This window comes from Dromiciops gliroides, chromosome 6 (assembly GCF_019393635.1).
Source record: "Dromiciops gliroides isolate mDroGli1 chromosome 6, mDroGli1.pri, whole genome shotgun sequence".
Lineage (NCBI taxonomy): Eukaryota > Metazoa > Chordata > Mammalia > Microbiotheria > Microbiotheriidae > Dromiciops > Dromiciops gliroides.
The window spans coordinates 25,789,141-25,801,683 of NC_057866.1; the positions used below are offsets into that span (position 1 = coordinate 25,789,141).

Consider the following 12,543-nt stretch of genomic DNA (forward strand, 5'->3'; position numbering starts at 1 on the left):
TGACTCTCCCCACTCCCACCCTCACCCCCAAGACTCCTCCAGAGCTCTCAGCTTCTATGGCTGGTGGCACTGGAGAAGCCGGAGCTGGAAAGAAGCTTCCTCGAGCCCGCCGTGACCTATTCCTTTGGCTGCTGATGTGGTTGAAGATATAGGACAGGACAGAAGGACAGCCCCACCACCTTGTTCTTGATCACCTGTCTTTGGGGGAGGAGGGTCAGGTAAAGTGCATCATTTTATGGAAAGGGAAAGCTATGATTCTGACTGTGCTTCCCTTTCTAGGTATGTGCAGGGTGGTGTTGGGGAAGGGGGCAGGGGCTGGACCAAGTGGGTGGGTTATATGAGACAAGCTTCACACAGTACCAGATGATCCCCAAAACCTCTGCAAGAGACCAGCTGTTGGCCAGCAACCTCCCCCAGTGTGCTTCACACACACACACACACACACACACACACACACACACACACACACAAGAGTTGCCCAAACACATATGCATACAATAAAGTTGTAGTCCCTTATTGTAGCAGAACTGGGAACTTGGATCATAGAATGCCAATTAGAAAGAACTTTAGAAGATAAAATGTCAGAACTGGGACCTTAGAACATAGAATGAATGTCAGACAGAAAGGATCCTAGAACATAGAATGTTAAATCTGGAGTAGACTTTAAAATATAGAATGTTGTGCCTGGAAGGCACCTTAGAAACTTAGAACATAGAACATCAAAGCTGAAACCTAGAAGAGAGACAATCAGGGATGGAAAAGACCTTAGAACACAGAATGTCAGAACTGGGTCTTTGGAACAGAGAATGTCAGGCCTGGAATAAACTGGAGAACAGAATGTTAGCCCTGGAAGGGACGTTAGAGACACAGGACATAAAATGTCTGCATTGGAAGCAATCTTAGAGCATCTGGAAGAAACCTTAAAAACATGATGAGGGGCAGAGAGAGAAAGGGACAAAAAGTAAATAAACGTCAAAGCCAGGATGTGAACCCAGGCCCTCTGAGTCCAACTCTTATCATGATCATAGCACATTGAGCTTAAGAAATCACACCCCCACCCCCATCCCCACAGCTTTGCAGGATCCTGGAAGGGAACCTGGGACCTTCAACCAACCTTCCCATGGAAGGTGAGATGATCTGGTCCGAAGCCCTCTATGGGAAGCGGTCTTTCTTCCCATTGACCTGAGGGCAGCTACTGCTCTGCCCCTTTAACTACCTTAACCTTGGACAAAGTCTCTCAAGGCAATTTCTCTGGGCTTCGAATTCCTCTGTAAAATGAGGCGGTTGATCTATGTCATCTGCCTTAAAATTGAAGGCCCTTTGGGGGCAGCTAGGTGGTGCTGTGGATAAAGCACTGGCCCTGGATTCAGGAGGACCTGAGTTCAAATCTGACCTCAGACACTTGACATTTACCAGCTGTGTGACCCTGGGCAAGTCACTTAACCCTCATTGCCCCACTAAAAAAAAAAAAATTGAAGGCTCTTTTCCAGGATACTGAGCTACTTGGATACAGACATTTGTGGGAACTTTTAGAGGATGGGGATCATGAAGATCTTCTGGATTTGCCAGACAAGAGTTTGACCTTATGAATAGAGGGAAGAAGGGGCAAATGTTACCACCAGTGGATCCCTTTGCCTTCCAGACAACTTCATGATCCTGTCCTGACTTGGAGATTCTATCTTGCAACATCCCTTTAGAGGTGCCCAAGGCCATTTCCATAAAGGGAAAATATTACCTGAGATGGGTATCACTGAAAGTTACTCCTTGTCCCCGTCATCTCCAATAGTATGGAATTGAATGATCACATTAGCTTGTCATCCACCAAGGCATTAAGGGACGAGACCCAACGGTTTGGTGAAAAGCACCTTGGACTGGAAGGAAAGAGATTGAGTTTAGGTGACCTTGGTCAGGTCAGTTCATCTCACTGTTTCCTTGGTAAAATGCGGGGGGGGGGGGGTGGACTGAGTGGATTTTAAAGTCTCTTCTGGCTTTTTAAACATCCTGTTCTCAGGTTCTCCTCCATCTCTAACGTTCTGTGTTCTTTTTTCTAAAGTTCCTTCCAGCAATGACATCCCACGTTCTGTATTCTAACGTCCTTTCAGATCTGACATGTTACCATTATGAGTCTCTTTTGGTGCCAGCATCTCTATGTTCTATGACCTCACTCTAGCTCTAACATTCGATGTTCTAGGTTGTAAAGTCCCTTCCAATTTGAATATTCTCCACGGTTAGGCATGTTCTAGCTCTGATGTTCTATGGTCTAAGTAGAGGCACTTAGTCTGGGGTCCATGGACCTGCCAAGGGGTCAGTGGATAGATTTCAAGGGAATCTGTGAACTTGGACAGGGAAAACATTTACATCTTTATTTCATTATAATTGGTTTCCTTTGTAATACTCTGCATTTGAAAACATTTTTCAGAAAAGGCTTCACCACACTGCCCAGGATGTCCATGACACCCCAGCCCAAAGGTTGCTTTTTTTTTTTTTTAGTGAGGCAATTGGGGTTAAGTTACTTGCCCAGGGTCACACAGCTAGTAAGTGTTAAGTGTCTGAGGCTGGATTTGAACTCAGGTACTCCTGACTCCAGGGTCAGTGCTCTATCCACTGTACCAAAGGTCACTTTTACTACTAACATTCAGTGTTCCAAGATCCTTCCTACTTGGGACATTCTGTGTTCCATGTGGTGAGCTCTCTTGCAGTGGTAACATCCCATTTTCTGTTGTAAAGTTTCTTTCACTGTGAATATTCTATGTTATAAGGTTCCTTCCGACTGTGATGCTCTTTCTTCTCTATGCTAAGGTGCCTCAGAGGTCTGACATTCTGTGTTCTGAAGACCTTTCCAGAAGCAACATTCCATGTTCTAAGCTCCCTCTCTCTCAGCTCTGACATTCTATGTTCTAAGGTCCCTTCCAGCTCTGACATTTTGTCCTAAAGACCTTTCCAGCTCTGAGACGGATTCACAGCATTGCCGAGTTAGAGCTGGAGGGGGTCTCACAGGCCATTTACATCACTTCACAGATGGAGAAACTGAGGCTTGGAGGGGCCAGGACCCCGAAGGTCACAAGTGAGCCTCAGAGCCGGTGTTCAATCCTCACCCTTTTGACTCCGCACCCAGGGCCCTTTCCTCTTCCCCTGGCCTCCTGCACACATCTGCTTCCGGTTGGCAGGATGCTCCCTCCCCTGACTTTCCCCATTCCACCACCCTCCCCAGCTTCCAAATCAAAAGCAGCCTGATTCTCAGTCACCATTTATGTATGCAGTTATTTATTTACTTATTTTTTAAGAAACAGACACAAAGACCGGTGCAGAACATTCAATGTGTGTTCTGTTTTATATTACAAAAAAACTCCCCAATATAAAAAAAGCCTGATGGGAGGGAATACATGATAAATTAGCTCTGCTATCTACTCCAAGGAACATTTACATTTTCAAAATAGACTTTAAACTTATTTCACATGGCAGGAGATTGGGTGATTGGGGGAGGGAAGTTGGGAGTGCCCTGTGGCGCTCAACCTCTCCTAGGGCCTCCAATTAGATAATGACAGAGAGAAGGGAAAAGGGGCAAGTCAGGGTTGGAGGGAGTGGTGCAGGGCAATGATTACAAAAAACAAGCAGCAGCAGCAGCAGCAGCAGCAGCTCTGGCCCTGGACCTGGTGGAGAGCCCGGAGCCTGCCCTTACCCTACCCGCCCAAGTCTTCTTTCTTTCTTCAAAGAGTCAGTAGCTTCTGAAAAGGGCCCTAGTTTCTAAGACAATTGACAGCCTACACTGGGATTAAGTCTCCCACCAACCCCACTCCTCACCCTCAGCTCCCATCCCCCTCGGATTGGGTGAAGGCTCATCTGAGTGTAGGAAAAGCAGAGAGGAGAAAAGCCTCCCCATTTGTCCCCACTCTGGGTCTGTTCTAGATACTCTACCGCCATCCCCCAACTGCACCCTGCACTACCCTGGCTCAGTCTTCCTCCCTGTTTCCTCAGAAAAAGGCTCTTGGTCCTCCCTGCGGTCTCTGTTGAAGACTGCTCCTTTTTTCCTTTCTCACCAGGGCCCTTTGGAGGAAGGAAAGCCATAAGCTGATGGGCGTGCAGGGAGTAGGGATTTGTCTTCATTTCTTGGGCCCCGATGGCATCCCTACAGGGGCCCTGGATCCTCCTCTTGGGCACAGCCTTTTCCTCCTGTCCTTATCAGGAGGGAAAGAGAAGGGATAGTCCATGGGGAAAGAGAAGGCTTGGAGAAGGGAAACTGAAGAAGGAAGGAAGGCAGACATTTTCACCTGCAGCAAGAGGGCGGATGTCCGCGCACCCCTGAGATTTCTGCCCTGCTGAAAGTAGGACTTGGAGAACCAAAAAGCACACTGCGGTGGCTGCTAGGGCCAGAGCTGGGCATGTGCCAGGGGGTGAGTGACCACCATCCCCACTGCTGCCAGAGGTGGGCTGGGCAGGTCGGTGTGTGCCCCCAGGAAGGTGATGTGGCTACTTCTAAATTCCCCCGCTTGGAGCCAAACTTCACTGCCCTGCCTTAGTTTCAGCTCTGGAGGGAGGAAGTGAGAAGGGGACAATACTCCTCTGATTTCCCCTCCTCTCCCAGGGCTAGGGCTGGGTTGATGTGGGAGGGGCTGGAAGGTGGAGTTCCAAAGACATCCTGCCTTCTCTTGGCCTGGTCAAACGTGGTGGTTGTGGTCTATAAGACTGGCCCCGAGGGGTGGTCATGGGGTCCGGCTGTACTGGAAGAAGGAATGCTGGGAGATGCCTTCCCACCACCGTGCTGCCAATGCTCCTTTGGTCTTTAGTGCAATCCACCCCTGGTTGGTTTCTGGCTCCTGGTCCCTGGGCAGGGTGCCCTTAGGGAGAAGCCCAGCGCTCACGTCCAGTGCGCAGCCCCTCTGATTCGGGGCTATTTCCTTGGCCAAGAATATGTTACAACAATATTTTGTTTCCTTTCTTCATTTCTTCTTGTTAAAAAAATAGCTATTTACTGCCCTATTTCATCTCACCATCCCCACCACCCAGCCCCTGCCAGCTTTTCTTTTGTCTGGATTGGGCAGGCAGGCAGGAGTGGGGACCGTAGGGAGGGGAGGAGGCAAGGCAGGGTTAGCAATCACCAGGACCAGGAGGGGCAGGATCCTCTTTACTGGATCCCTCGGAAGAGGCACATGGCAAAGATCATGGCGAACAGCTGCAGAGAGAAAGCAGGAGACAGTCAGGCTGCGGCTGACGGCGCCGCCTTGACGTGACGAGGGAGGGAGACTTCGGAGGTTCCGTCCTCTGCCCTCGTCACTCCCCTAGTCCGTATTATATATAAATATCCTCATACCCCCCTCCCAGTCGAGTGGAAGTTCCTAGAGGCCAGGACTGCCGTCACTTTATCTCCGTGTCCCCACGTTCAGCACAATGCTCGCACCACATGGGTTCTTAATAAACGTTTGTGAAATTGGATTGAGTGGAACGGACTGGACTGAGAGAATTTGCCTTATTTTGCTAGGGGCTACGCTGCTCTTTGCTCTGGGTACTGCCTGAGATGAGGAGTTGTCAGCAAAAGCAGTATGATGCGTTAGAGAGTGCGCTTGCTCTAGAGTCTGAGGACCCTGGGTTCAAATCCTGCCTCAGACACTCACTATCTGTGTAAACTTTGGGCATGTCACATAAGTTCCCTGGGCCTCAGTTCCTCGCCTGTAAAACTGGGAATGTTGGACTAGAAGGCCTCCTCTGGCTCTAGCTCTAAGAGCCACGATTCTGTGCTGCTGTCATCTCTGGGCACTGCAGTGACCAAGAGATCTAAGGTAAGTCCTTCCCAGAATGAGCGGAGTAGGGGGAGGTGGCATGGGTCTTAACAACATTGTCAGGCCTTGGTTGTACTACCCATTGAAGGAAGCTTTGGGGGACAAAAGCAGACATTGAATCAGATCAATTACCTTCCTAAGACCAAAATCTGGGGGAACTTGGAATTTTCCCACTGAATTTTCCTGTCTCCACTTGAAAGTCTGGACTAGGAGCTGCTAGGATATTGCTCACCAAACTTGAAAGCTCTGGAGACTGGACATCCTCTTTCCTAAAAATATTGGGTGGATCTTTCTTGATTAAAAAATAAATGGAAATGAATTAGCACAAATATTGCCTGCTTTGAGGCTTTTACATCACTGCCTGAAAAGACTGAGAATCCATAGGGAGAGGCCGGGTGAAGGCTAGGAAACCATTGCTTTTGTTATTTGTTCTGCCTGGCTATGGCTCTCCTGGGCCCTTTGGACGGATCAAGGTAATAGCTCCGCAATGATCTGCTGTTGCTTCTCTTATCTCCAGGGCAAGAAAGAGAAGAAGGGAGGGAGGTAGTTTCATAGATAGAGACTTCAGCTGACAGATGGCGTTACCCCGTACACGGCCAGATTTACTTAGCCCTTTTGAAGGAGAAAGTTTAGCCTTGTAGACAAGAGCTAGGATAGTCAAGAGCAAGGGCAGTGAAACTGAGTTTTGTGTCAGTGTAGAAGCTAGCTCTGAGAAATGACTAGTGAATCTACTCAACCTTCTAAAGACCCAGGCATCAAAAATGGGTGAGAACAGAACATTCAGGGAAAGACAGGTAGAGAAACCTCCCGGAAACATGTGAGACAGGAGTGATGGCCTAAGCCCATGGGGAGGAATCTGAGCCTCAGACAGTTGTGGGCAGTGGGAAATATGCCAGGCTTGGGTTGGAATCCCAGCTCTGACAATGACTGACCCGTAACCTTGGGTCAGGCATCTAACTTCCCTGAAACTTGATTAATTTATCTGGAAAATGGGGATAATAATAACATAATGCCTACTTTGTCAGTCCATGGTAGGGTAAAGCACTTTGTAAACCTTAAAGTCTACAGAAAGGATCACTATAACCCCTATTTCTTTACCCTGGGTAGGAGAGAGAAATGGAAATGGAAAATAGGGGCCAGAGAGCCTTTGAGTCAGCCATGCCTGCCTATTGATGAAACCCAAATTATAGTTACAAAGAAATATTTTCTTGTTCTGCAAAGCCCTGGCAATTATCTACACCAACCTCTCCCAGGGGTGTGAGAAGGAAAATGCTTTTGTAAGCCCTAAGGCTCTATAGAAGTGTGAGTAGCTAATATGATTAGTAATGATTATTATATCAATGATAACCATTATTAACTCCATCAGAAAGATGAGAAGAGTGAGATAATAATGATATGATGGCTTTACCCTGCCTCCCTTTTATATAAAACCTCACAAGGCACAGAGGATCAAAGAATGCTAGAGCTCAAGTTGGAAGGGACCTTTACAGGTCTAGGTCAAGACCCTTCTTTTACAGATAAAGAAACTGAGGCCTGGACTTGCCTAGAATCATACAGGTCACAAGGAGCTGAGTTGCTCAACTCATGCATTCAAGGTGAGGGCTCTTTACCCCATGCTGGGAGCTGAGATCTGGGGAAATTATGACTTTTGTATTGAATAAAGGTTTGCTCATATTAGGTCAGGGGGTCTGGAGGACTGCCCAGGTCAAGAGAGGGTTGATGGATAAGCAACTATCCCGCAAACTCTGAGGATGAGTGGGGCTCAGCCTGAGAGTGTTTGGCTCTCTTTCTCCAATGGGAAAGTCTTTTTATGGGCCTCCACCTGCATGAAGCTTTGTCCCAGACACACCTTGGGGTGACCTCAGCCACCTTGAATCCTGGGTGAGTGAGGTGAACAATGCATGTGACTTTGGTCCATGCCCCCCAATGGACCATTCTTCTTCCCCAAATAGTAATAACTATCTTTCTCTCTCCTTGCTTTCTTTCCTCTCCTTCTTCTTCCTTTCTTTCTTTCTTTCTTCCTTTCTTTCCTTTTTTTAAAGTGAGGCAATTGGGGTTACGTGACTTGCCCAGGGTCACACAGCTCGTAAGTGTTAAGGTCTCGAGGCCGGATTTGAACTCAGGTACTCCTGACTCCAGGGCCCAGTGCTCTATCCACTGCACCACCTAGCTGCCCCTAAATGCATACTATTTCTTAAGCACAGCCCCACAATTCCTCAGCCCAGGCCTTATAAATATGGGTCCTTGATAATAACAAGGTGGAGGTGATGGGGGAGTGAGATGCGTCTGAACCCCTTCTCCTGACTGCGAGAATGACTCAGTGCATGTATCAGGCAGGGACCATCTTTGTAGACAAACGGCAACAGACTTATCAGATGGTAGGTCTGGAACTAGAAGGTGGACACAGTGGATAGGGGAAGGAAATCCCACAGGGGAGCCAGGGTAGAAGGACCAAAGCTCCTGCCAAGTGGGCATGGAGTGGGCTGTGCTGCCTGGATACAAAAGGCGTGTCGGGACTGGCGTTGCTCACCCTCAATAGCCAACACCCCGATGGCGAGGGCTCAGCAGATATACATACGTCTCAAAGGAATTGAGGATCACGGTGTAAACCCCTAGGAGGACAAAAGACAGCAGGGTTAGGTCAGCCACAGGCCCAGAAAAGTTGGCTTTCCATTGAAGAATGAGCCAGACCAGCCTGGAGAGCTATACTGAGCATCTGGGCATCGGCCCGAAACAAGGCTGCGGATTAGAGTCACACAGGCAAAGTTCCAGTGGGACCATTACCTCAGTGGGGGCTGGCAGGGGGCACCATAAGTGCACAGAACACCCGGTTCCAGAGTAAGGAGGGCCTGAGTTCAAAGCAAGCCTCTGAAACATTAGCTTAGTGACCCTGGGCAAGTCACTTCACTCTGTTTGCCTCAGTTTTCTCATCTGTAAAATAGCTGGAGAAGGAAATGGCAAATCACCCCAGCGTCTTTGCCAAGAAAACCTCAAATGGGGTCACCAAGAATCAGACACAAGCAAACAAGTTTCTTTATGAGATCTAGACTGCATGAGTTTTTATGACTACTGTGTCACACTGAAGATCCATACTGGTTTTTAAGACCCCTAGATTGGAACATCTATTCCTCCTCCATCTTGTGTTTTGTGCAGTTGATTTATTGGGCCCCAACCGCACGACTTTACATTTATTTCTCTTAGAGTTCATATGATTCTACACGGATGTGTGCAGACACACACATCCTTAGAACAATAGTCGATTCTATCACGCCCCACTCTTTTCTGTGTTCTTCTTGCCAGGTGGCCTGGGTAACAGCACATTTCCCATCCATGAAATTGCCTCTAGTATCACAAGTAGTAGCTTGTGGACGAGGGGCCATCAGTAAAACAAACAAGGAAGAAATACCCTTCTTCCCCCTTGTTACTTATCAGCAGAACACCTGGGGGCTCTAGTGCCCATGAAGACAATAGGAGAATGAGGTGCCTGGATAAGGGATTGCCAGCTCTAGTTAGGATGGGCTGAGGTGGGCACTGGCTTGTTCACATGGAAAATGCTGCCAGGGTCTGTTTGGGTAGCTCATGGGCTCTTGAATGGACCTAGAGCTGGTGCCACGGCAGTGAGGACACAGCTAAGCTGGGCTTTAGCCCAATCTGCTCGTGGGTTCCCCTGGGCTATGTGGCAGCTGTTCTCCTATCTGTCCTCTTCTATTCTCGAGCTCCCCCACCCACACTCCTGGGCTCTGTCCAGTTGTGGGTGGTAGGCTAGAGCCACAATCGGGAACACACTCTTCCCTCCCTTTTGCCCCAAAGTCTTTCCCCTGTCTGCCGCCCACCCAGTTCACATTGTTTCTGTTTGGGGCTGGAGGGTCCCAATTGTGATCTGTAAAATGCTACATAAATTATGCGTTATTATTAGGTATGGGGGCTGGCTAGATGATAGGATCATAGATATATGGCTGGAAGAGACCTCGGAGTTGTACTCTCCTAACTTTGCGATGAGGGAAATTGAGACTGACTTCTAGTAGCCACCAAAGTTTCTCCCATTGGGTTTTGATAACCTGATACAAGAATAAGATTGGGGAAGGAAGGAATAAGTGCCTGCTATATGCCAGGCAGTATGCTAAGTGCCTTTACAAATATCTCCATTTGATCTTCGTAATATTTTACAGATGGGGAAACTGAGGCAGGCAGCCATTAAGTGACTTGACTAGGGTCACACAGCTAGAACATATATGAGGCCATATTTGAACTAGGTCTTCTAGACTCTAGGTCCATTGGGCTAGCCCACGGTATCCCTAGCTGCCAGCATAGCTAGGTGGATAGGGCACGAAAACTGGCTCAAACACTCACTAGCCATGTAACTATGGGCAAATCATTTCCTCTCTCCCTTGCCTTCATATCCCTCATCTGTAAAACGAGGGGACCTGCCTCAATCATCTCTCATATCCCTTCTAGCTTTAGAGTCATGATTTGATGATACCCCAGACCGGCCATGACCACAAACTCAGATGACCCATTCAGAGTGTCTGCCCTAGGGTGCAAGTGAGCTGGGCTATCCTGGCGTGTGCAGTGCCAGGATTCAGGAGGTGTGGGCAGGGCCAAGAAGGGCCCAGAGGTCATGATGCCTAGACATAGGCCCACTCCACAGGCCGGGGGAGGGTTCGGAAGGTGTTGTGGAGGAGGGGGCTATCCCTACCATTTGGACACTCAGTTATCAATGCCCAGGATTTGGATAGATGCTGTGTCTGAGAGCTCAGACAACTCCACGCGGTGCTGACTCACAAAACCACTCCTACCAAAGAACACCCCTCTAACTGAGCTGGGGGGGGGCAGGAAACCAGGGACGAAGGTGAGAGAGCACTGAAAACATCCAGACTCCCTGAAGCCAGCTCCTGTGGCACCAAGTCTCACCTGGTTCTCTTGGTGATGACCTTCCCACCAAACCCATCACCTTTCTAGTATAGGAGCCAGGATAGAGACCCCCTGGCTGGCCTTTTTGTAAGAAGCTGGAGACAGGCAACTTTGGGTGGGGTGAGACAGGTACCCTCCTCTGGGATGCTTGGCGTGCTGCTGCCTCTCATCCCACAGATCCAACTGCCCGGCCTTCTACTTGTGGCAGGGCGGGGGCCGCCTTTTCATCTTCCCCCAGCATCAGCAGCGATACTTGGAGAGAGCCTTTCCCAATCTTTTAATTCTCGTGCCTTCCCTCTATGCATTTTTTTCAGTGTATCCTGTATATAGCTTATCTTCATGTAGCCGTTTGCATGTTGTCTCTCCCATTAGATTGTAAGCTCCTCAAGAGCAGGGGCTGTCTTTTGCCTGTCTTTGCATCCCCAGGACTTAGCATGGTGCCTGGCGCATGGTTGGTGCTTAGTCAATACATGCTCATTGATTGGCTGACCCCTAAGCAAGGCAGCAGTGGAAAGTGACATGGAGGTAGTGTGATAGAGTGAGTGCCCAAGACTCTTGATAGGTGGCAGGTTCAAATGCGCAGGAGAGCTAGGCTCAGACAACAACATGACTTGTGCCGGCTCATCCCCTGTGCAGACAAGACTGAGCTGGGTTTAGCCCACAGCTGGCTGCAGGGTGACCCTGGGCAGCAGGGAGCAGGCAGACCAGCTTTTCTACAGCTGCTGAGTCCCCACCACAGCTTTGCCGTCCCAAGGTTCTTGGGCCCTAGCTTCCCCCCCATCCCCTAAGTGTCCTCCAAAACATCTGGATAGAAGGTTGAGGTCTTGGTGGTGGCCCTGAGTGCCATGGGCCATTCGGTCCCCAGAGTAACTGAAAAGGGGGAACGACAATCCTCTGTTTCCTGAGGAAGAAAGAGGGGTTGGGGGGTTTCTGGGTCGTGCCCTGGTGGACCTGGTTGTTGTTAAACCTAGAGGCTGAGTGAGGCTGGGGGAGGGGGAACAGGGCTCAGCATCTCTCCGTGGGCGCCTTAAGATCAGAATGTCAGAAGGGACATTAGAGACCGTCTTTGGGAAGAGCCCTAGATTAGAGGGCAAAAGATGTAGATGCAGGTCGAGTGAGCGTTAGAGCAACCTCAAGCAAGTCCCCTCCTCTCTGGACTTCCGCTTTCCTCTAGTGTCAGATGAGAAGCTGGACTATGGTGGCTTCTAGGGCCTTCTCCAGCTACCAGAATTTATAGAGCTTTTCAAGGGTTGCCAAGTGCTTACCCATGGTATCCCAAGGGAGGAGGAGGAGGAAGAGACAGGGGAGCGGGAGAGGGGAGAGGGAGAGAGACAGAGACAGACAGAGACAGGCAGAGAAAGACAGAGACAGAGAACGAGACAGACAGAGAGACAGAGACAGAGAGAAAGAGAAAGACAGAGACAGAGAGAGAGAGAAAGACAGAGACAGAGACAGAGAGACAGGACAGAGGACAGGCAGAGAAAGACAGAGACAGAGAGACAGAGAGAGAAAGAGAGACAGATACAGAGAGACAGAGAGACAGAGAGAGAGACAGAGAGAGAGAAAGAACAGACACACGACACCACACAGAACAGAGGAAAAACAACTACACCAAAACCAGGGGAGGGTGGCAGGATGGGGGTGGGGTGGTGAGGAGGAACACCCCCCCCCCAGGCCTGGTTTCTAAATGAAGACTAGAAATCCCCTTTTCATTTGTTTGTTTGGAAATACACAGCTGGTGCAGCCTCAGTGCCCTGATCCTGATGCAGTCAGATGTTGTCCCCCAGAGGTGTGTGTGTGTGTGTGGGGTCGGCTGTCAGCAGAAGGGCTGGGCTGCATGGGAGGGAGGCAGCCACAG

At 49.2% G+C, this 12,543-nt stretch overlaps 1 protein-coding gene across 1 annotated transcript in view; it reads right to left on the reverse strand.

Annotated features, from left to right (window-relative positions):
• Window positions 1-3,241: 3,241 nt before the first annotated feature.
• The window catches only part of TSPAN18 (tetraspanin 18), a 79,395-nt gene continuing 70,093 nt past the window's right edge, over window positions 3,242-12,543 (reverse strand). The window contains 3 exon segments of the mRNA XM_043970461.1: window positions 3,242-5,172; window positions 8,308-8,336; window positions 8,338-8,386. Coding sequence (XP_043826396.1) covers window positions 5,123-5,172; window positions 8,308-8,336; window positions 8,338-8,386 — 128 coding nt within the window. The 3' untranslated portion in view covers window positions 3,242-5,122.